At 32.3% G+C, this 23492-nt stretch overlaps 11 protein-coding genes across 11 annotated transcripts; 5 read left to right on the top strand and 6 right to left on the bottom strand.

The window, feature by feature from the left end:
• Positions 1 to 305: 305 nt before the first annotated feature.
• On the top strand, positions 306 to 2306 carry NAEGRDRAFT_69677 (uncharacterized protein; the record flags this gene model as incomplete). The annotated part of the gene is made up of 12 exons (XM_002675261.1): positions 306 to 378; positions 459 to 520; positions 565 to 570; positions 677 to 769; positions 816 to 947; positions 991 to 1455; positions 1507 to 1520; positions 1568 to 1672; positions 1713 to 1848; positions 1889 to 1893; positions 1940 to 1993; positions 2039 to 2306. The coding sequence occupies 12 exons, from the start codon at positions 306 to 308 to the stop codon at positions 2304 to 2306; spliced, it is 1413 nt and encodes a 470-aa protein (XP_002675307.1).
• A 488-nt stretch (positions 2307 to 2794) lies between these two features.
• Positions 2795 to 3124, top strand: NAEGRDRAFT_69676 (uncharacterized protein; the record flags this gene model as incomplete). Its single annotated transcript, XM_002675260.1, has 1 exon — positions 2795 to 3124. The coding sequence occupies one exon, from the start codon at positions 2795 to 2797 to the stop codon at positions 3122 to 3124; it is 330 nt and encodes a 109-aa protein (XP_002675306.1).
• A 2954-nt stretch (positions 3125 to 6078) lies between these two features.
• Positions 6079 to 9209, bottom strand: NAEGRDRAFT_58572 (cell cycle switch protein; the record flags this gene model as incomplete). Its single annotated transcript, XM_002675184.1, has 3 exons — positions 6079 to 8260; positions 8416 to 8484; positions 8794 to 9209. The coding sequence occupies 3 exons, from the start codon at positions 9207 to 9209 to the stop codon at positions 6097 to 6099; spliced, it is 2649 nt and encodes an 882-aa protein (XP_002675230.1). The 3' UTR covers positions 6079 to 6096.
• Positions 9210 to 9375: 166 nt separating this feature from the next.
• Positions 9376 to 9987, bottom strand: NAEGRDRAFT_69672 (uncharacterized protein; the record flags this gene model as incomplete). Its single annotated transcript, XM_002675183.1, has 1 exon — positions 9376 to 9987. The coding sequence occupies one exon, from the start codon at positions 9985 to 9987 to the stop codon at positions 9376 to 9378; it is 612 nt and encodes a 203-aa protein (XP_002675229.1).
• Positions 9988 to 10157: 170 nt separating this feature from the next.
• NAEGRDRAFT_69671 (uncharacterized protein) lies at positions 10158 to 11741 on the top strand (the record flags this gene model as incomplete). Its single annotated transcript, XM_002675259.1, has 5 exons — positions 10158 to 10195; positions 10255 to 10384; positions 10663 to 11306; positions 11349 to 11538; positions 11580 to 11741. 5 exons carry the CDS (start codon positions 10158 to 10160, stop codon positions 11739 to 11741), a joined length of 1164 nt encoding a protein of 387 aa, XP_002675305.1.
• Positions 11742 to 12017: 276 nt separating this feature from the next.
• NAEGRDRAFT_58571 (uncharacterized protein) lies at positions 12018 to 13471 on the top strand (the record flags this gene model as incomplete). The annotated part of the gene is made up of 1 exon (XM_002675258.1): positions 12018 to 13471. One exon carries the CDS (start codon positions 12018 to 12020, stop codon positions 13098 to 13100), a length of 1083 nt encoding a protein of 360 aa, XP_002675304.1. The 3' UTR covers positions 13101 to 13471.
• A 2221-nt stretch (positions 13472 to 15692) lies between these two features.
• Positions 15693 to 16817, bottom strand: NAEGRDRAFT_69669 (uncharacterized protein; the record flags this gene model as incomplete). The annotated part of the gene is made up of 1 exon (XM_002675182.1): positions 15693 to 16817. The coding sequence occupies one exon, from the start codon at positions 16815 to 16817 to the stop codon at positions 15693 to 15695; it is 1125 nt and encodes a 374-aa protein (XP_002675228.1).
• Positions 16818 to 17473: 656 nt separating this feature from the next.
• On the bottom strand, positions 17474 to 17905 carry NAEGRDRAFT_50467 (uncharacterized protein; the record flags this gene model as incomplete). The annotated part of the gene is made up of 1 exon (XM_002675181.1): positions 17474 to 17905. The coding sequence occupies one exon, from the start codon at positions 17903 to 17905 to the stop codon at positions 17474 to 17476; it is 432 nt and encodes a 143-aa protein (XP_002675227.1).
• A 207-nt stretch (positions 17906 to 18112) lies between these two features.
• NAEGRDRAFT_69667 (nucleoporin Nup133) lies at positions 18113 to 21153 on the top strand (the record flags this gene model as incomplete). Its single annotated transcript, XM_002675257.1, has 2 exons — positions 18113 to 20986; positions 21088 to 21153. 2 exons carry the CDS (start codon positions 18113 to 18115, stop codon positions 21151 to 21153), a joined length of 2940 nt encoding a protein of 979 aa, XP_002675303.1.
• Positions 21154 to 21184: 31 nt separating this feature from the next.
• On the bottom strand, positions 21185 to 22271 carry NAEGRDRAFT_58570 (uncharacterized protein). Its single transcript, XM_002675180.1, has one exon. The coding sequence runs from the start codon at positions 22235 to 22237 to the stop codon at positions 21227 to 21229; it is 1011 nt and encodes a 336-aa protein (XP_002675226.1). The 5' UTR covers positions 22238 to 22271; the 3' UTR covers positions 21185 to 21226.
• Positions 22272 to 22513: 242 nt separating this feature from the next.
• Positions 22514 to 23338, bottom strand: NAEGRDRAFT_69665 (uncharacterized protein; the record flags this gene model as incomplete). The annotated part of the gene is made up of 1 exon (XM_002675179.1): positions 22514 to 23338. One exon carries the CDS (start codon positions 23336 to 23338, stop codon positions 22514 to 22516), a length of 825 nt encoding a protein of 274 aa, XP_002675225.1.
• Between the last annotated feature and the right edge of the window lie 154 nt (positions 23339 to 23492).

Below are 23492 nucleotides of genomic sequence, written 5' to 3'. Positions count from 1 at the left end.
TGCAGAATGGAGAATCTAATTATGAGATCAATCAGAGCTTTATTGGATTTGAGTTTCTTTATTGCATTCCTTATGAACTTTTTCACCAATATTCATTCAATACAACTAATTATTAACCAATAATGTGGGGAGAAATGAAAATATTGAATGTGACCATTTGAGTTGAGTTGATCATGGAATATTACTATTCAATTTTGAGCTTCCAATAACGCGTTATCCCTTCATACCACCTTTTCAATGAAAGTCACCTTTTTAAAAAAATATCGAACTCAGTAACGAATTATTTGTTTGGATTGCACAAAGTAATGGGAGTATCAAATTCTGTGGAACGTGAAATTAAAAAAACACTGAGTAAAGCGTCAAGAGAAGGTGACATTGGTAAGTTATTTGATGGAAAATGATGTTGAATCAATTATGATTGATTGGATATGATGTTCATATTGTTCCGACTTGAATAGAAACACTTACGGAAACGTTGAAAGCAAAAGAGGCACTTAATTTAATCAATGAATATGGACCAGTATGTATTTATTATTATTTGTTCAAATTTATATTTTGTTTTAGAAAGGAGTAAGTTTGATTTATATTCTTATTAATGAAATAATATTAAATTGTGGAAAATAACAGCATGTAGGTTTTATAATTTGATTAATGAGGATGATCATCAATTATTTAGACACCACTTTATGAAGCAGCGAGTAGTAATCAAGTGGAAGCAGCAAGATTATTAATCAGACATGGAGCCCATGTTAATATTCAAGATCAAAATGTTTGTTTCATATATTCACATTTCAATTTATATTTACATTGAGTAGAATGGATGGACAGCTCTTCATGCTGCTTGTAAGAAAAATTGTTATGATATGGTAAAATTATTATTGGAAGCTAACGATATTCAATTGAATGTTACAACAAAAGATGAGTTAAAACAAACACCACTTCATTTGGTATGTTTGTTAATTTTCTCAAATAATTAATTTCAAAATTTAGGCAGCTCACTTATGTTCTAAAGAGGTTGTAAAATGTCTATTGGATCATGGAGCAAACAAATCAATAACAGATACATTTGGAAGTACACCTGATAAATGGACAAAAAATCCTGATATTAAAACACTAATTTTAAATCACGTTAAAGATAATAAGCTAACTGCTCAAACACCTACGGATAGTGCAAATATGTTAAATGGAAAATATGAAATTTTGGAAAGAATTGGTAAAGGTGGATTTGGTGTTGTTTATAAAGTTAGAATTACTCAAAGTGGAATTGGTGACGATATTAGAGCAGTTAAAGTTGTAACATTCGATGATGAAATGGAAATGGAAAATGCAAATAGAGAAGCAACAGCCATGTTGTCATTGGATAATCCTTATGTTTTAAAAACTTATGAAATTTTCAAATATGAACCTACCAAAGGACTTTGTTTCTGTATGGAATATTATTCACATGGTGATTTAGTAAGTTTAAACTCTAAAATTTCAGAATATTTCTAAACATGTATATTATAGGATACATATATAAGGTTTGTTTTATAAGATTATTAACTTTGGAATTTAAATTTTTAAATAGAAAAACAATTGGTACAGCAATGGTACCAAAACAAATAGTCTTTGCTGTATTTTATCAAATGGCAAAGGCATTGAGCTATTTACACGAGAGAAGATTAATTCACAGGTAAATATAGAAATTATTAATTTCTAAACCTATTTTATAGAGATATCAAACCACAAAATATTTTTGTCAAGAATTTGGATGCAACCGTGATAAATATTGTTTTGGGAGATTTTGGTTTGTCGAAACAAATTGATAACACCCAAAATCAAACAAAGGCTGGAACACTTCTTTTTATGGTAAGTTTCTAATAATGTTTTTCACATTAACATTTTGTAGAGTCCGTAAGTTTCTTTCTGATATGATTTTCTTAGTTATTTGAAATAATAGTGAAGTGTTTAGTAATGAACCGTATGGATTGAAGGCTGATATTTGGAGTTTAGGGTATGTTTAGTTAATAATTTAATTATTTTAATTTTTGAAATATAGTGTTGTATTATATCAATTAATGACAAAGGAAATGGATACTAATATTTGTGCTCAATTACTTACTAAAGGAGCAAGTGGACTTCAAACAGTGAAAGAAAAACTTTCTCAAAAAGGATTTTACCCAGCTCCACTTGTAGATTTAGTAATGCAAACTCTTTCAGTTGACCATGAACAAAGACCTTCTTCTGCAGATTTATGTACCAATTTATTAAATATTAAGGAAGGTTGTGAAAATGAAGGATTTTCATTAAAATCATTTTTAAATTAAGACGAATAAAGACATTTTGATTAAATCCAAAATTGGGGAGAAATCCAATCAATTTTTGAAAAAACCAAGTAATAAAAAAATTTAATAATAAATGGCCAAAAAGAAGAACTTTAATGATTGTCCAACATCTGTTGGTATGGGAGCTCTGACAGGATTTCTTGTCGGAGGTGGTATGGCTGGATTGGTAGGTTATTAGTGTATATAATTTTATTCATACAGACAAAATGAATTAATAGACAATTTTAGGCTATTCTTTAATGCCATCCATGAGAGGAAACAGAAAACAATTTTTGAAAACAACCGGAATTAAAGCTGTGTTACAAGGAGGAGGTGCTTTTGCTTGTTTCTTGGGTTTTGGTGGTTTGATCAGATGTATCTAAATAAAACATTGTACAAAATTATAATTCATTAATTGTTGTTATTTATTATTATTTGATGGTTGTTTGCTTGAATTTGAATTTTTAAATGCAAATTTGTTTTTGAAAAAAATGTTCTTTTGTCCACAATGCGGAAACATCCTGCTAATCGAAAAAGCAGCAGGTCGTTCAACAGATTCAGTCTATAGATGGGTCTGCAAAACTTGCCCATATATTTGTAATATTAAGAGTGAAATGTATTTTGATATGAATTTGGAAAAGAAGGAAGTTGATGATGTTATTGATGACGAAGCCAACTGGTCCGAAACAGTGGAAACAAAATGTGGAAAATGTGACCATAACAAGGCTTATTTCCAAATGTTCCAAACTAGATCTGCTGATGAACCTATGACTCAATTCTTCAAGTGTTGTAAATGTGGTCATCAATGGAAGGAAGGATAATTTTCTTATATGTTTACAAATTATTATAATATTATTATATTCAATTACGAATAATAACATAATTTATTTGATGAGATGTGATAATGGAACAAAACACTATGCTGATTTATGAAGTGAAAATTTGGCGCCATTTTCCATCAAATTAATCAACAATAAAAACCGCCAAATTATTGTCATTCTACGATTTAAAGTTCTAAAAAAAATGGATCCAAATATTGCAGACTTTGGAGGAGTAGACCCAAATAGTGTAGGTTTTATGATGACGATTTATTGATTAATACTTTTTTCTTAATAGCCAATTTTGGCTACACTCCAAGCCAGAATCTCAGAGCAATATCAAAGACAATTAGAGGAACTCACTCTCCAACATAAGGAAATTGTAAGTTTTCATCATTTCCGATAACTCTAATCTTTTGAAAAGGATGAAAGACAAAGAAAAATTGGGGAAGAAAGGGAAGCTTTGGGTGTCAATCTCTATAATACACAACAAAAACTTGTAAAACTTCAAGAGAATGTTGATAAAGGTCACGATAATTTAATTATGATGACTCAAATCAGAGAAGAAATGGAAAGAAAGAGAAATGATCAACTTCAAATGGCTAAGGCTAAGAGATCCGATGTTGATGAGAAGAGAAAAAAATGTAGGTTTCTAATAGAAATATTCTATTTACATTGTTTTAAAGTGTATAAATATCAAGATGAGTTGGAAAAATCTCAACAAACTCTCAGAATGTTAGTTACAGCAAATGAAAAAACAAAGAGAGATATTGCTATCAAGAAGAGAAAAACTCATAAAATTGAAAAGGAAATGGAAGAAGTTGAAAAGCAAAAAAAGCAACAAGATTTTAGAATAGATCAAATGATGGATAGAGTTAGAAAGCTCAAAGACCAATTTGAAGAATATGAGGAATTGCACAAGGCTCAAAAAGAGGAGTATAAAGTTGCTAGTGAAACTCTCGCTGAAGCAACAACTGAAATGGAAGCTCTTGAGTTTGAGAAAAAGAGACTTATCCAACAATGGAAAACAAGTGTGATTGGTATGCAAAGAAGAGATGAGGCTCTTAAAGCTACTGAAGAAGGGTTACGCAAACAAAAGGAGCAAGTTATTGAGATTCAAAATGAAATTGAAGGCTACAAAAAGTCAATTAACGAACAAAAAGAAAAGCACGAACAACTTACCTCAATTTTAATCAAGAATGAAAATGAGCAAACATATTTGGAAAAACAAATACTCGACAGTAATGCAACTTTGGAAAATAAGCAACAACAATATATGCAACTTAGAAATACTCTGGATAAGACAGATCAAGAAATTGCTAAAGAGGAAGCGAATATTAAGACTATCAGAAAGGATATTGACGTAGTTGAAAAGAAGATGGCTAAAGCAAGTAATGATATTAGGCTTTTGGAAGAAGAAATCCTTGATTTATTTAGTGAAAACACTACCATCAAGAAGGATTGTCAAAACACCCTTAAGGACATTGAAAAGAAGAAGAATGCTGTTGTTGATAAGGAAGTTGAGCTTTCACAAGCGGAAAATGAGCTAGCAAGAATCACAATTGACAGACTTCAAACTCAAGATCATAATATTCAACTTGAGCAAGTTCTTAAGGACCTTGAATCGGACCTAAAACAAAAGGATAGTTTGATTGAAAAGTATGAGCTCGAGATTAGAAGAAAGAATGACGATATTGAAAAGAAACAAGGCGATTTGGATAAATTGAATAGACTTATGGAAAAACTCTTAGGAAATCAAAAAGATGAGAACCAAGGGCCATTAGAAGCAACAATCAAGAATATCTCTAAAGCTATTGAGGCTAAAGAGAAAGAAAGTGAACAACTTAAAAAAGATTGGACAAGATACCAAAGCGAATTGGTAAAGCTCATGAATAGATCCGAAGAACTCTCTGATGAGATTAAATCTATCAAGAGCAAACAAACAATTTTATCCCAAAGAAAGGGTAGAAGTGATGGATCAGCAACTAGAGAAAGAAACCAAATCAAGTCCCTTAATGGCGAAATGCAAAAAATGCACAAAGTCCTCGAAAAACTTAATAAGAAAATTTCAACCAACTACCTAACCCAAAATAGTTTGGCTGATGTCAATTATGATTTGGAAAACAAGATTCTTGATAGATTGAAAGAAAGTGAAAGAGAGGCTTTCAGATTGGAAGATCTCATAGAAGAAACCAAATCTCAAAAGAAAACAATTATTAACGAGCTTGTTGATGTAGAGTAAGTATTACCTTGATTTCATACTAACATGTCCAAGACGTCAAATTCTATTCTGGGATAAGAAGATTGAAATCCAAAAGGAAATTCAGGAAGCACTTGATCCAAATGTTGGTCAAGAAGAAATAACGAGAATGAAGAAGGAAATTCACTTGATGGAACAAAGATTAAATGATTTGAAGCGAGAACAAAAGAGAAAGATTTTGGAAATGGAAAAGGCAATTGAGAAGAGAGATTTAATTCTTACGAAAGGAAGGGTTGTTCAATCCAAGAACTCTACAAATACCAAAGCAAATGTTCAAAGAGAATTGTCTTTCCTCCAATCAGAAATTACAAGGAAAAAGAAAAAAGCTGCTGATGCGTTCCAAGCTATCAAATCCCTTCAAATGGCTGCGGAACAAAGTGGAATGGCTATTGAGGAAGCAAGACAAAAGATTGATTCTGTTAGAAATGACATTAATTCTTTACAGGAGGAGCTGCAAACAATGTCAGCTCAAAAGACAAAGACTGGCTTTGATAGAGAAAGACTGAAGAAACTGGTTGAAAAGTGTCAAAATATTCTGAAAGGAACTGCCAAAAAACCAACAGATGTAAATGAAGAGTTAGAAAATCAAAAGAATCAAGGATCAAAGCTGCAATCAGTCGTTACAAAGATGATTTCTGAATATCCTGAGACAGTTCATAGTTTTGAAGTTGTGCTCCAAGAATAAATGTAAATATTGCTTATCAATTAGTTTTATTTATCGAATGTTTAGGGATACTCTGGAAAGAATATCTTGGTTTTGTTTTTCCTTACTTGGGAAAATGGACCAGAATCGAATAGTTTCATCACCAGAACCTGTTACAATCTGAGAACCATCAGGAGAAGCTGTTAAGTATAACACTCGCTCAGTATGTCCATAGAGAGTAGAAACTGGATTAAGTTCCGGATAGGAACTCCATATCGTTATGTGATTTTGACTCATTAACCCGTGTGTTGTTACAATCTCATTTGTAAATTTCGACCAATAAATATTGCAAATTTGACTACTGGTCTTTTTTGTACTCAGTACTTGGCCATTAGAAGTATCCCAAAACTTTAAACATCTATCACTCACTCCTCCTCCTGATACTAATATATTACTATCATACGGAGACCATGAAAGAGCCTTGATAGCAGAATTATGACCATCATTAAATTTCCACATTGGATATCTATTATTATGCTGAGGCTCCCATACAAATAGATTATTATCATTCCCGCCACTGGCTAATTGTTTTCCAGTATTATTCCATTTCAATCCACAAATTTCTTGGGAGTGACCAGAAAGCTGAATTATTGACTTTTTGCTTCTAATATCACTTATAATAATTTGATTATCCCTAGATCCAGATGTTAAAGAATACCCATTCCATACAAGTCTTCCTACTCTGTCAGTGTGTCTATGTACATCTCTAATTTTTTTCTCTTTTTGCACATCATAAATTGAAACAAATCCTTCCTCATTACCTGTTGCCAAAACGTATGGATCTGTTTTCATCCAAGATACTGACGTTATTGTGTTATTTTCTGGTGTGGTCAAAAGAGAGGATACAGAATGGTTATTAGCATTCCAAAGGAAAACGTTAGTATTTAAAACTACTGCCAAAAGGTCTGACTCTCCCCAATCTAAAAGATTCAAATAAAAATCATTTTTGAGACCAGGAGCATCCAGAACTCTAATTGGTTTTTCTGGTATTGTTCTGTTAGATTTTGGAAGAGCAATCTTTTTGTTAGTTTTCAGATTAATTCCATTTTTCGTAAGGACTGTGTTATTTGGATGAATAAGCATACTGAATGCAGGTTCAGGGGTTCCCTTATTACTGTTATATGTCTGCCGCCTACTTATTACCACACTGTTTGATGTTTTGTTATGTGGGCTAAAGTTCAAAATGTTAGAGTTAGGTGTGCTGTTAGTATTAATTCTTTTTACAGGTGACGAGTTAGAGCTTCGAGTGCGTCTATTATAAGATACAGGGTTAGGTGTTTCAGAAACTGTTAGGTGATTATTAATTGGTTGACTATTAGGTAGTAGCTCTGACATTAAAAGAGTATCAAATGCATCTCCCTTTCCTCCAACAAGAACTCCATCCAAGTTAAAACTATTAGGTACCCGTGACGGAGGTATTGTATCCTCACATGTATTTGAATTTTCTTGTTCTTCATCAAAAAGGGTTGTGTGGGAATGAGTAGAGGTCAAAAAATCATCAATAAATGTCAAGTTATCAGATTGCCCAGAATTTCTCAAATTAGGATCATAATCATTGCTTAACCCATTAGAGTTGAATATTGAATCATCAAAAGAGCCATCATTAAGTATGGAATTGATTGAGCTCAAAGAGTTCGAACTATTATTCAGTGAGTTACTTCTTCCCGATTCTGAAAGCGACCCAATACTTAATTGTGTACTGCTGTTACTAGTTGTTGTGCCTCTAGGAGATGAATAACCAGAACCAGCTCTGCTTAAAGTTCTGCTCGGTGTAGTGTACGTTCTATGTTGATGCAAGGATACAGTATTGTAGGAAAGAGAGGAATCAACAATGGTGGTGGATGTATTTGATGACGAATTTAAACTTTGGCTTCTTCTTCTTCTAAGGCTTACCTCAGGAGAAGTTTGTTGTGTTGTTTGTGTAGTGGTTGAAGAGTTATTCACAAGTGGGGCTGATCTTGGACGATTGAGTGGGAGATGGGAAATTCTATTATCTTGTACATTACTACCATCAAATATGGAGGGAGTAAGGCTTGTTCTAATGGAGGAGTCTGTTACAGAGTGGCGATAACTCTGATCAGACACATCAAAGAGCAGTTGCAATGATGATTGTTGTGTTTGTGGTGAGTAATGGTTTGTGGGAGAGGAGAGACCAAACCGCAAGTTAGAGGAGCTTCTATTAGAGATGAATCTATGTTACCGTTCATCACGAATAATGTTATTTAAAATTAAATAATATTTAAAATTGTATGATGAAAAATAACGGACGTTAAACAAAAACAACATTGAAAAAAAGATTAACAATGGTAATGACTTTGATGAAAAACATACCTATCACATAGTGGAACAGTGTTAGATAAATTGTTTCTAGATGAAGCAGTTGATATTGTTTCAGGTTGTCTGTAAGATAAGAATGAAGGAGAGATGTTAGGCTTGTTTGAGGAAGGAGAAAGTGAAAAGGAAAAGCGATGTTTCCTGGGAGTATTTGCGTTATTGGACATAACAATTAGTGAGTCTTAATAATAAATAATATTGAGGAAAGTAAAGTAAAGCAAATTCCAAAAACATGACTGGAAAGTGGCTAAACTATCCGTTAATTGTATGTCTATTTTTTTAATAAAATATTTTTTCCAGGTGTGGATTGATTTTATTATTTCAGGGCAACATTGCGGCTTTTTTTTTCGTTTCGATCCACATTTTTTGGCTTACTTTTCAGCCCACACAAGCTCAAAGGATTGTTTCCTTGTTTTGTCAAAATTTGTTCTCTTTTCAGGTCTAATATTTACTTGTGTGGAATCACATGTGAACTTGAGAATACAATCTACATTACCACGTGATTTTCCTCCTTCTTTTTTCTGAATTCCTCTTTCTGGATGTCTAATATTGAAAAATTTAGGTCCTTCCTGTTTTAAATCCTTTTCAATATCTGAAAATTTAACACATTCAACTGGTTCTTGCAGCCTACTATTATCTCCAATTAAAAACCATGTATTTGTTTTTTCAATATCCTTTTCATAAATTTGGGATTGCATTTCAGAACTTTCTTCATATCCGATTGGTACCATGTAATGGTTGTAGCAATGATAAATAAAAGCAACCTTCGTATCTTTAATACCACTCTTCATCTCCTCTTTTGCATTGGTTGGTATTGCCACAGACTCTCCTGCACATTTCCAAAATATAGAACAGGATCCTTTACAGTTAAAAGCTGCCAGGAGCTCTTTAAACCATGTCATTAATGTTTGATTTCCAGTAAAGGGTCCAAACCTTGAACTGTGAGTCTAATTGTATCTATTTGACTACAAACCTTATTTGTTCGAATGGTTCACTAAATCCAAGTATTAAAAGAACTTCTTCTTGAGTGAGTGGTGGTAAACTTCCCTCGCCTAATGATGAGAAGAGAAAATTCCAAACAGATGTTAGTGAGCTAATTCCACAAGAATACTTGTATTGTGGTCTGGATAAGCAGTTCCATTTCTTTTGATTAATAAATCTTCTTTCACCTAGACATGAAGCCAATTCTTTTCCATATGATAGTGATTTTTGTTTGTTTTTGATTAAATCCATTTTTTTCTGACACAAAACTTGGTCAATTGATTTTGGTTTTCTATTTTTGTAGAGTTCTCTGGCTATTTTCTTTTCCTCCTTTGTTGGTTTCTTACTTTGTTTAAATCTTTGATCTATTTCCTGATTGCCTTGTTCCTCTTTTAACTTTTTCGATTTTTTACTAGTTTTTGTAGAAGTGGTTCTTTGTGATAAGGAATAAACTCCTAACGAAATTGCCAACATGAATAAACTTGACAAAATAGCACTTGATGATTCCGATACTATTGAAGAATCATTGTATGATAGTGTTGTATGATCAGCCAAGAAAGAGTTTTCGCTCGAGGAGGTTGTTTGCATTTTTTCAAAATCCTTAAATCATCAATTTTTTGGCGGCCTTATACTGATTGCCCCCATCATACCACAATATTTTTGAAATTATTATCTTTAGATCACTAAAATAACCCTGGAAAACAAAGAGGAAAAACATTCGGCTACAACGGTTGATAGGATACAACACCAAAAAAAAAATGGAAAACTACGAGAACCTTGGAATCATTGGTGAAGGGTATGTTTGTTTGTGGCGGTCTTTGTTCTTATTAATTGTTGCTTGATCGGCATGATTAGAGCCTATGGTGTTGTTATGAAATGTAGGCATAAGGAAACAGGTCAAGTAGTCGCCGTTAAGAAGTTTAAGGAATCTGATGAAGATGAACAAGTCAAAAAAACGGCACTAAGAGAGATTAGAATCCTAAAGGTACGTAATCATCATCGACAGGTTAATAGGAATTTTGCAGCAATTAAGACATGAAAACATAGTGAATTTGTTGGAGGTTTTTCGGAAAAAGGGAAAACTGTATCTTGTGTTCGAGTTTTTGGAGTCTACCATTCTAGGGAAACTAGAGGAAAAATATCCTTACGGTCTTGATGAAGATATGACTAAGAAATATTTATTCCAACTGTTGAAAGGCATCGAGTATTGTCATTCTTTGAATGTAAGTTCATCTCGGCTTTGTTATTGTAATAAGGGCTTAGATTATCCATAGAGATTTGAAACCAGAAAATCTGTTGGTATCGAAAAGTGGAGTCATGAAAATAGCAGATTTTGGATTTGCCAGAGCATTGGAGGGAACTGGTGCAAAGTATACCGATTATGTGTCAACGAGATGGTATAGAGCTCCTGAATTAGTTGTAGGTGATAGAGAATATGGAAAAGCTGTAGATATATGGGCTATTGGATGCATGTTATGGGAATTATTGGAAGGACAACCATTATTCCCTGGAGATTCTGATATTGATCAGCTTTCAAGAATTATTAATTGCTTTGGAAAATTGTCAGAGAGACAAATTGAAGTGTACAATAATAACCCAATGTATAGAGATGTAGATCTACCAAAACCATCTTCAGAGGGAATAGTTTCCTTAGATAGTAGATACAAAACAAATATTTCCAAAGAAGCTCTTTCTTTCATCAAATTTTGTCTCAACATTGATCCAAACAAGAGAGGTACATATGAGGATTTATTGGAACACCCATACTTAAAGGGATATTCAGAATGGTACAATACTGACTTCCAACAACTATTAGATCAAGACAATATTTCTCTTAATTCATGGAAAAAACCAAGGAAGGAAAAAACAGAAAGAAAAGGTTCTGTTGTCTACATTGATGAAGAGAAGTAAGTTGGTTTTAATTACTTTGGTAACATTTGTGAAATCAGATTCGCTAAAACAATGAAGAAACACACGAGAAAAGAAGAAGTAGAACCACCTCAAGAAGTTCATCATGAAATTCTTCCAGATATCACAAGTCTGAAAGCAAGAGGATTGGTAGGCCTTCCTTATCTTTCAGATATAAAAAAAGGGGATAAGGGAGAATTGTCACAACCAGAAGAAGATGGTCCTCAAAGAGTAAGTTTACAATTTAAATAATTCTTTCTGACACCAATCAGAGTCCCTCACCAGTTTCTCAATTTTTACCTGAATTAAATGAAGTGAAAAGCACCAAAAAGAAGAAACATAGAAAAAAGAAACCCAACAAACCATCACATGTACAAACTCCTCTTTCGACGAAGAGGCCTTCAACTAACCAATCTTCCCTGTACTCACGATGATATCTTCACAAGAGAGAAGAATGATTTGCTTGGATCATTTTCTTCAAAGTTCAATACATCGAGAAAATTCAAATAAGGGAGACATGCTTTGTCAACTTGAGTTATTAGAGAAATTCCGAAGATTCCATGATTTTTCGAAAAATCTAGTTTCTTAAGGAAATAAATTGAAAATGTTGAGAAGCTTCCAGGCCAAAACAGTTGGTTTTGTATTCAAGATCAATTACTTTCGAAATTTGTAAACCCTAAATAAAAATACAAACAAAAATACAACAAACCATGAGCCAGGATATTGATAGAGTTTTTTTCGAAGTTGAGGTAAAAGGAAATTCATTAGGGCGAATTGTAGTAGAATTATTCAGAGACAAATGCCCAAATATTTGTAATAATATAATTACTCTATGCAAAGGACCAGTAGGCTACAAAGGAAGTAAAGTTTTTAGAGTAATTAAAAAGATGATGATTCAGGCTGGTGATTATGAATTCAACACTGGAGAAGGAGGAAAACAAGTTGTGGATGGGGATTTTGCAAATGACTATTATGATAGTGAACGTGACGAGGATTTCCTTATGTTCATTGATAAGAAATCAACAAAAGAAGCATCGTCACAATTCTTGTTTTCTACAACAAACCTTTCTTACATGAAGAATGAATTGTTACCTGTTGGAAAAATAACTAAAGGAACTTCCATACTTAGTAGAATTGAAAGAATTCCTGTCGTTGAAACAACTGGTTATCCAAGTATTGAAATTACCTTTATGGATTGTGGAGTTCTTGAACATGGTCAGAGTGATGGAATACTAGACCAACAAAATGTTGAGGAAGGAGATATTTATCCTCAATACCCAGCAGATAATGAAGATGTTTCTCTTGGGAAAAAGATGGAAATTGCAGAACAATTGAAAGAACTAGGAAATCAATTTTTCAAGCAAGGAAATCTTTCAAAAGCATTAGAAAAATATGAGAAAGCATTTAGATATTTGGCGCCTGGTATGAGAGAAGAAAATGAAAGAAAATTATTGGAAGAAAAAGAGATTGTTATTTTGGGAAATATTGCAGCAGTTAAAATCAAACAATCAGAATATGCAACAGTTATAGAATTGTGCAACAAAGTTCTTCAACTAGTTACCCATCATAATGAGATGGAAGGTATCAGTGCAATTGAGACAAAGGCCAAGTTTAGAAGAGGTGTTTCATACTTTTCAAGAGGAGATTGGCAAAATAGTGAGAGGGATTTTTCAGACTTGCTTGAAAATAATTTAGGAAATAAGGAAATTGAGGTTTGGCACAAGAAAGCAAAAGCTGAATTGGAAAAGTATAAGGAGAAGGAAAAGCACACTTTTTCTAAACTATTCAAATAAATTAATCGTTTGCACTGTAAGAGCTATCTGTTTCAATATCATCATAAAGAGATGATTCTGTTGTTTCTCCCTCCTGAATTAAATACCCTGAACTCGCATTTCTTTTGGACATTCCATTTCTGTTATTGTTTGTACCAATAACCAAAGGAGTGTTAGGATCAAAAACATGATCAACATTTGTTGATTCTGATTCTGGAGTTTCGTCCTCTGGTTGAACTTGTCTTTTGAAGCTCATATTCACAACATTTCTACCGAAACTGAATTTGCTAAAGAATATTAAAATACTCAGAATTGGCATAATTTCCCAGAAGAAATTAGTAACAATAATAAAGATTCTTCCATAATCAGTAGATCTTAAGAATTGAATTTTCAAATAATCTTTTGGGAAATTAGGAATTAAAATCAAACAATCAAATATAGCTCTACTGGTGAATACAAAACAGTTCACAATAATGACGACAATCATTCCTGGTCCAGTAATTCTACTGACTTTTAAGCTCACAGGAATATCATTTCTTCTTCTAAATATGTAAACCATTCTAATACCAATAATTAATAACATAATCATCAAAATAGTGAATGAGCAAGCACTTGCAAATCCAATAATAGAATTAGTTTGCTCTATTTCTATTGCAGTAGTACATGAAGTAATACAGAAAGATAAGATTATTGCCAAAAATACAAAATTGGAAATCAACCATGTTACCATATAAATCACCTTTTTTGTACAGATAGATTTAAGAAGTTTCTTGTAATACTTGGCACCTGTTGATGTCTTATAGTAACTTGACTTAGAGTCTTCTTCGTAAATAACATCTTCTAAATTTTGACTCACAAAAGAAGCATCAGATTTTGTGTCATCATCCTCTGAAGCAGCATTTACAGAGACGTGATGGTGATTAGAAACAGCACCATAACTATCATTGATTCTATTCCTGGAAGATCTTCTTCTCTCCGGAGGAGATTGAACACCAGAACCTACTAAAATACTGTTAGAAGGTGTTGAATTGTTATGAGAACGGGAGAAAATTGATTTATCCCAACCTCCTCCATAATTTAATAATTTGAAGAAGAAAACTACTAGTAAAGTAAACACTGCAAATTCTACACAAATAGGAAGGTAGTACAAGAAGAAAACACCACAATTTTCAATAACAGAAAAATAATAAACTGTCCTCAAAATCATCCAAATGCAACACAGCACCAAAAAACCGAAATGGAATGATGGTACTTTGTGCTTGTGGTAGAAAGTAAGACCAATCTGTAATAAAATATAAAGACAAACAAGTGATGTCATAATTCCTAGAATAATCCTATCATATGTATAACCAATTTCATCGACTTGAAAGTCTTCGGAAGACTCCAGTATTGTTTCCGCACGCATAAACATTTTAAAAATCATAACAAATATCTTGTGATGATGTGTTGTTGTTATTATTTTTTTTTAAATTTTAATTTTATTGATTTTATCCATCTTAATCGGGGTTTCAAGGTTGTCCTAGGAGCTAATTTGAGAGTGGATGGTTCATCAAATAATACTAAGGAGTAACACTTACAGGATTGCCCCTAAAGAAGATCTTGAAACGTTGATACTTTGCACGTATCTCTTAAGCTGCCGAAGATCGTATTCATTAAACTAGAATTGGAAAAGTCCAGTTGGGCTAATATGATATGAAGAATATGAAGGAACAATCCAGACTTGAAATGTAGAAGGCTTTGATAAGCTTTGAGAAAAGACAAGCTGTTATTGGATGCTTTCAAGGGAGCTCCCTCTCAAAGAGAAAAATTAAGATCTCGCGTTATGACTGAAGGTTTCAAATCCAAGAAAAGGTAAAAATCAAGACGAAACTGAAGATGATTTGACACCTAAAACAAAGAAGAAGACCACTAAAAAGAAACAACAAAATGGGTATTACTGAATTGTATTCATTAGTTGAAATCTGATGGAACAACTGCCAAGTGAATATTGAATAAGCAATCTTATTGAGTATTTAAACAGCTATTATTGCCTCAACATTGGAGCCACACCATTACCCCTAACTCTAACAACCTTCAGAAAATTGAATATGGAATTTGATGAAATACAAAAGCTTGTATGGGAATCAGCAATATTAAAACTGTAAATCAACATACAAAAAAAATGGCAAATGAGGTCGTTACTGCTATTGTCCCTGGTTTAGGAATTGGATATGGAGTTTTGATATTTATTGTTTCTCTTGTGATTTGGTTCTTATTGATGATTTGTTGTTGTTTTGTAAAAAAAAGATTCAGGAAAGGGTAAGGATGATTAACAATAATTTTACTCATGCCGAATGCTTAGATGTGTCATATTTATTGGATTCTTTATTCCTATCTTTATATTTCTCTTCTTCCTTCTTTCTCCCAAATTACCTCTTGATATTACATCTCAAAATTATATAGTATTAACTACATCACAACAAAAAGTGGATACTTACATCTATGTAAGATATGTTTTTGTGGCTATTGCAATTATCGGAATCATTCTCTTCATTCCTCTCTACATCAAATTATTTGTGTTCATGCCTAAATTTGCCAAGCCCCTCAATCCGTACAAACTTAAGGAAGAATAATTTATTTATTTTCATTTTCTGAAGTTGATTGAGCTAATTGCTTCTTCTCTTTTTCTTGTTGAGCTTCCAAAAACTTGATTGGTTCATCAGACCCTAATAATAATTCTGGAAGAATTACAAACTTGATTGCTCTATACATCATCAACCATATAATGAAGGAAAATATTGTAAGATATTGTTGGAAAATTAAATGAACGAATGGCGCTCTAATTGTAGTCTTATCATCTTTGGTTGATTCGAATAATGAACTGAAAATTCCAGAAATTCTGTTAATTGAAGCTGGTCTGAACATTCCAACCCATGCACTATAAAGTAAAATCATTGAAACAATTGTAACTCTTCCCTTTTGAGTAATATAAGGCATTCTATTAAGTCTTAAAAATGAAAGAGATGCAATAGTAGTAAAGCATAGAGTTTTGTAAAATGCAGGTAAAGTCATGAAACTGGAAGAAATACCAGCTTGTTTAGAAGTATCTGCATCCTTTTCCACCCATTGGTTTAGTTCATTATCGTCTGGAGAAACATATAAATATTGTTTTGATCTTAATTCATCTGAAGGACACTTATCCAAAATTTTTAGTAAATTATCAATTAACAATTGAACTTCGTATTGTTTAGATGTTTCACTTGTAATTGTTTTTCCTTGAAGTGATGTTAAATCTTTCAATAAATTTGATTCATAGAAAATCTTTTGGTAATATCCAACTTTTAAAAGTCCTGTAGTTGATTTAATCAATGATTTTAATTGTTCAATTTCTTCATCACTAAATGATTCTTTTCCAATAAAATCCAAAGAGAATTTTCCAATTGCTTCATCAAATTCTTGTTTTGCAAAATAAATTGCTACAAAATTTGCTATAATCACAAGACTGCCTCCAATCACAAATAAATAATAAAGTTTTGGTAATTTTTGAAAATCATATTGTTGTTTTTCTTTTGAATCGGAAGTTTGTGGAACTTCTAATGTTGTTTTTGTTGTACTATTATTTTTGTGTGTTGAATGATATCCAAAAGTTGTCTTACTTTGCAGTTTATTAATAATTAAACTAGTAGGTCTCAAACTCACTCTTGCTCCTCCCAAAGTGAGCAATGTTAAAGGTTTGAGAGCATTAGAGAGTTTTTTCATTTTTTATTCCTTTTCAATTATTATTATTTAAATAATTTGATATTATTGATTTGATTGTTTTTGTTCAGAGAGTTGTTTCATTCTTTCTTCCACTCTTCTATTTAATTCGGATTTCAAATCAGTATAATTGTGTTTTCTAACCAATTCTCCCTTCAAGTAGGCTCTTCTCATTTTGTTCATGTTATCCTCATTTAAACTATCAATATAGGTAAATAGTAAATATTAATAAACCTACTAAATAGTAATACAATCCGTTAATGCTTGCATTTCATCTTTACATTTTAAAGCAATAGAAATTAATTTATCCTTTGAACAATCAGCAAAATTCTTGGTTTCAACTTTGCAATGTTTCATTCCGTACTTTTTTAATCTAAGTTTAAGAGCTTCATCGGCTTGGTTTGGCACTCTATTCTTCAAGTCCTCAGGAGACATTTCATCAATTTCCTTTGGATCTAAAGTAAGCTCATATTCTTCTCTACGATTCTTTTCCATTTTTTTAAATTTATTTAATAATCAATTAACAAATATTGGCCTTTTATTGTCGGGATAAGTCTCTCTCTGTTTTTTATGAGTGCAATACTAATAGAATAGTATTACATCCAACATTTAATTTCAATTTTAATCCATAATTTAGAGATTTTCTATTTTTCATCAAATTAATCGTTCATCCAATTTCTTTCATAGATTGGTTTATAGCCTTTCATTGGACCATCCATAAAGTGTTGTCTTTTCAACAATTGTTCATGTTTTCTAACTTGGTCTGGATCTAAATTTCCTCTTCCCCAATTGCTCCATGTTGCTTTTTCTTCCTTTGTTAAATTATCATCTTCACCAATAGCATTGACATCCTTCCATTCACCATCAATTTTTACTAATTGCGTTTTACCATCAATTTGAGAGGTTTCAGTATGTAATCTCTTTGGTGTTATCATGCACAGATAACCAAATTTATCATGAGCCTTCTTGAGTTGTTGTTGAATAATTTCTTGGTTTGTTTCGTTTTTAAATTTTCGGAATGTTGAACGAATTTCATTGATAGCATTTACTCTCTTTTCCACAGTTGGTAGCAATATAGATTGCTTCAACATTTTCCTATAGAGTAAAACAATGGCATCAGTCTTCATCGTATTGTTTGTTGTTGTTCTTTTAAAAAATTGTTTTTTTGAAGAATAAAAATGAAACGCTATCAACAAGGTCTTCCATCATCAGATGAATCCTTGATGAAGAAGACAAAATTAAATTCTTTAGAGTCTTCCGCAGTAGATAATCAATTTTTGTATGATGCCAAAACAATAATGGCTTACCCATTTCCTGCTCACATTAGAAATGACATCACCAATGCTGGTATTCATCATAGTGGAATTACTTGGGTATTGGATGGTGATAAGCTTTATGTTTGGAATGTAAAAAAGTTTTTGTTGGAATCTGAAAACTCTCCTGTTTTATGCTTGGAGAATGTTCCACTTTCCGAGTCAGACAAATATTTTGTTACTATTTTAGGAAGCAGTGATGACCACTTTTCTATTTTCACTTGCTCTGCTCAAGGAAAATTTAAATATTGGTATGATCTGAGTTTGAATAATGACGACTCAAGATTTAAATATGAAATTGGAAATATTTTAGATTTTACATCATTCAGTTCGGATGGAAAATTAAATATTAATTGCATTGTGAATAGTTTAAGTTCAAACAATAATATTTATATTGGTACTGAATGTGGACATTTCATTGAAATTGAATTACTATCAAATGGAGCTGTCAACCTAATTAAGGAAAAGAAAGTTTACGGAAATCAAAATACCTCTTCAGTTTCTAATGAGGGTTTGTTTAGCTGGTTCACCTCTTGGACTAAACCAACAACTATTAAGTATTTTGAACCAGAATCATTACTATCTATTCAATCTTCAAAGACTGATTTGCTTATCTTAACAGAGAAATGTATCTCGAAATATACAGAGCAAGGAAAGGATCTTTGTTGGAGAAAGGACATTTCTCATGAGTTACAAAGCTTGAACATGATAAGAAACTATTCATTGAGACTGTTAGATTTTAATTTTGATGAACAAACTGAACAGATTTATCTTTTAACATGTATGGTTCCAGAACCACTTGATACTGCCAGAAGTAGTTCAACTATCGAATATCTTTTATGGCCAATCCAAATTAACGACAATATTGTTGTAGAATCACCTATCCGCTTAGATAAGTGTGATTTTAGTGAAATCAACTCTAAATTCTATTCCAAATGTCAAATTATGAAGAGTTGCAATAGACTTTATGTACATACTTTGAATAGTATTACTGTAATTGAAGACAACAAAATTATTACACAATGTGATTACAATGGTATTATTTCTCTAGGAGATATTATGATTGATGGTTTGGATGGTTGCTTAATTGATAAATCAGGAAATTTCAAGGCACTGAGGATTGTTAAATTGGAAGATAGTATGAGTCTGGCATCAAACTGTGTAGATCAATCCATGGATCAAGAATCGGATTCTGATCCAAAAGAAGCAGAAACTACTCTTGCTAATAAGGTTTTAAGCAATTTTAGAAAACGTGAGAAAATCAGCTCTTTAAATTTCATTCGCTCCTCTGTTTTTGGACCATCTATTGTTAGAGCTAGTCAAATGTTGGTAGATAGCATTCCAACATCCGGTAGTTTGATTATTGATGCTGAAATGATTTATTACGACAAACTATCTATTTTGATTTTAAGATCATTGCAAAAAAAGATGGATGAATATATGGACTTCTTACAATACCTAGTTGACTACCAAATTATTGAAAACCTTTCAGAAGAGGATTTAAGAATAATTTTACAAAATGGTGAAAAGCTCTTTGTTTGCATCAAGTTAAGAGAGTTACAAAATCAACTTGGATCAAAATCATCTCAAGATTTGATTATTCAAGCTATGAACTTATGCTGTGAAGAGGCTAATTTTACCAAATCGCAATGTAATGTTGAAAATTTCTACATTCTTGTTTCAAGAGTTGAAAGTTTGATTTATCAAATTCAATCTGAAAAGATTATTTCTAGTCAAACCACTTATAACACATTATCTCTTGTAAATCAAGTCTTTTTATGCTTTTCAGAAGGGATACTTGAATTTAGGAAGGTATTGAATAGATTTGGTACCAATATTAAAGAATGTGGAAGTACGTGGACAATTGATAAGCCAGGTCTCCTTATTACAAGATTTTTTGAACAATTTGAAAGATCAGCCAGTAATCTTAGCGCTTCAGAAAGTAAATCAGTCCCTCAAATACTCAACCAAATGTATGAAATAGCAGATTTTACATTTTCAATTCTTCAAACCATGAAAGAAAAAGAGGTTTCTCATTTCCAGACATTCAATTTTGAGGCTAAAAGAGATTTAATAATTGGTACATTCAGAAAGATGAAGGATGTTGGAGAAATTTCACCAAAGACTTTTGCCTTAACCTTAGCAGAAAAATATAGAGATTTCAAACACTTGATACAAATAGCAGAGGAGAACTATCCAACTGAAAAGGAAAGAACTGTTAAATATTCTCATTATGTAAAGAGATACAAAGACTTTGCAACATATCTATTAACATATCTTAGAGATTCTAAAAAGTATCACGAGTTATTGGCAAACAATTGGAGTTTCAGATGTGGAGAACAAATGGCCTCAGTTATTGAACCAAACTCCAACCTCAAATGGTTGCACTATATCCAAGTTGGAAACTTGGGTGAAGTTGAATCCTCTTTGGCTGATTTGTCAGATGACTACTCACAAAACATCCTTCCATTAGGAGAGCTTGGAACCACCAGAAACAGATTATCTCTGTTGAAACTTGCATCCGTTGCTAACAATAATTTTAACACAGCAAATTCTGCCTCTTATTTCCTCAAACTAACATACTATCAAGCCCAACTTGCAACTGATCTTGCTATTGAGGAACCAAACCAAAATTGGGCAAATGAGAGCTATAAGGGTGCTGTTGATTTATTAATTTCTATCTACAAAGGTATTCCATCAGATAATAGGGTAATTATGGAAAATCAACAAAAGTTATTGGATAGACTTTTGATTGCAACAGATATTTATTGTGATTTCTATGAAAAGGAAACAGAAGTCGAGGAACAAACCAAACTAGATATTCTTCTCAATATTTACACATCATCATTCTATGTTTCAGTTCAACTCCTCCATCTCATCAAGGAGGCTAATTCTGGAAATGAGGAAAATATGATTCGTGACTCTATTTTATACAAAATTATTAATAATAATAAGGATAGAAAATCGAAATTAACTCCAGACTTGCAAAAGAAGCTTATCATGTTCTTAATCAACACATTCTCTGAAAGACATGCAGAGGTTGTTCAAAGTGTATTTGATTTAATTGAATAAATATTTATTGTTTTTTTACACGAATATTTACATAGCTAATAAGGCATCAACAACGAGTGAAAGGTTTCCATTGTGTTTGGTCAATAATTCAATATTCTTTTGGACATCAGTGAAACCCATTAAGCTTAACATCTTCATTTGTTCAGCGAATTGAACTGGTGTTTCAACAACTGGTTCAGGAATAGTTTCAACAACAGCAGCAGGTTGTTCTTCAGCAACTGGTTCAACAACTTCTGGTGTTTCAATAACAGCAGGTTCTTCAACAACTGGTGTTTCAACAACAGGTTCAGCTTGTTGTTGAGCAACGACTTGAGTCTTTTCATTATCAGCTAAAACCCAGACATATCCTGATTTTTCCATAGTATCACCTTGAACGGTTGGTTGTACAGTTTGTTGAGCAATTAATTGCTCTTCTTCTTCATCAATTGGTTCCTCAACTACATCATCAGTTCTGATCAATTGAGGTTCACTTGAGGAAGCACTAGTTTTCAGTGAGTTTTCAACTGATGAAATGAATTCACAAGTGGTATTTGTGGCTGTTTGTAATAATGGTGTGACAGTTTCAATAAAGTCATTAACAGCATGTGACATAGTACTTTCAAGCTTTTTAACTTCTTGATTTGAACTCAATTTTTGGAATTCTTCATTAACTTGAGAGAAGATTTGCTTGCTCTTTTCTACCAAATATTTCTTTTCCTTGTTGAAAGATTGAATAACAGCTTGTTGCCCTGACTTGTAAGTAAATTGTGCTTTCATCCACATTGAAGGCTTTCTGATTTTAATATTTGTTGGACAAATTGCCTTACAACAATACCAATCATCTTCATTTCTCAACACAGTCCATTCATTATCATCGTCACAATATTGTAAATCTAAATCTTCGGATGGGTTAATTGTCTGACCAACTTCATCATAGAATTGAATAATTCTACTCTTTAAATCTTCATAAGATGCGATCTTTGGAATTGTAAATCTTCTAATATGTTCTTTGGAAAGATATAATTTAATTATCACTTGTTCTTCAGCTTGTTGTTCCATTATTGTTGTTATTGTTTATCGGTTGAAATATTTTTTCGTGTTGTTTTTTGATTGAGATTGGAATGTTGCCTCTATTTGAATCACAATTTAGAATCTTAAAATAGAACAAAGAACCCAATTGGAAAGTAGCTTTCTTTTGGAGGTGACCAAAAATCATATTCCTTTTGGAATGGTAAGTGTGTTGACGACGATAAGGTTTATCACTAGACAATACTGTATGTGTATTACGGAAGGAATAGAGTAAGGAGGTCAATAAGGAGGATGGCGATCAGTTCACTAGAGAGTATATTTCTTATTTGAGGTTTCTAGAGATTGCCACATTTCATTCAAAGGTTCTTTAAGGCCATACATTTCACTGGTCAATTCGAAAACTCCTTTCAAACACAACTTGGCACGACTTTCTGTTTCAATAACATGAGGATTCATTAGTGGGATGGAATATCCTAATTCCTTTTCATCGTACACTCTGGTAAAACCTTTCATATGAGCAACTAATTGAGGGCCACATGTATCTACAAAATAACACAAACTCACAACCGAGGAAAGCTCTCTCATTGCAAGAAAAACATGACTTCTATCTTGTAATACCATTCCATAAGCATTCATGTGAATATTTTGGTTGACTAATGGATGAAGTGTTTTAAACTTTGCAGCTAACTTTGAATAATTTGATTCTCCATAAATTTTCTTCATTGTTTGTTCTCCTAAATGTTGTCTCTTAATTCTATCTTGATGGAAAGAATCAGAATCCGATAATTTAGTCAATTCAAGCCATTCATCTTCGGTAAAAAATGGCTTTTGATTGTCATGTGATTTAGTAGAGATGGATTTTAAAGTTGACAAGGAATTTAAAACTTTTGGAAATCCAACAAAACAAAAATTCATTGAAATTAATTCTATGGCCATCATGGATAACATTCTGCTCTTTGTTGGATGTTGTTGAATTAATTTCCAATCATTTTCTAATTTCTTATAATTTCCTAAAGTTGAATTGGCAACTATTTTGCATAGAAGTTCAGTTTCTTCCGAAAGGTATTTTGTGCTTGTGTAATCACTAACAAACCTATTCAATAACTTTACACTTGCTCTGAAGCGCATCATTTTTTAATTTTGATGATAATAATTTGCGTTATTAACAGTACCATGAATATTTTGTTGTAATTTAATATTGGAGTACTGTTAATGATACCAATTCTAAGGCTCATGTAAGTAGGACAAAATACAGTGCGAAGTTAATGAAGAACTCAATAACCCG

Source organism: Naegleria gruberi, assembly GCF_000004985.1.
Source record: "Naegleria gruberi genomic scaffold NAEGRscaffold_35, whole genome shotgun sequence".
Lineage (NCBI taxonomy): Eukaryota > Heterolobosea > Eutetramitea > Acrasida > Naegleriidae > Naegleria > Naegleria gruberi.
Note: the sequence above shows the minus strand (reverse complement) of the source record. Positions and strands in the feature narration are given on the sequence as shown.

Bases quoted from the DNA above. Each gene is read 5' to 3' on its own strand.
- NAEGRDRAFT_58570 (XM_002675180.1), bottom strand. From the start codon at position 22,237: ATGGAACAACAAGCTGAAGAACAAGTGATAATTAAATTATATCTTTCC.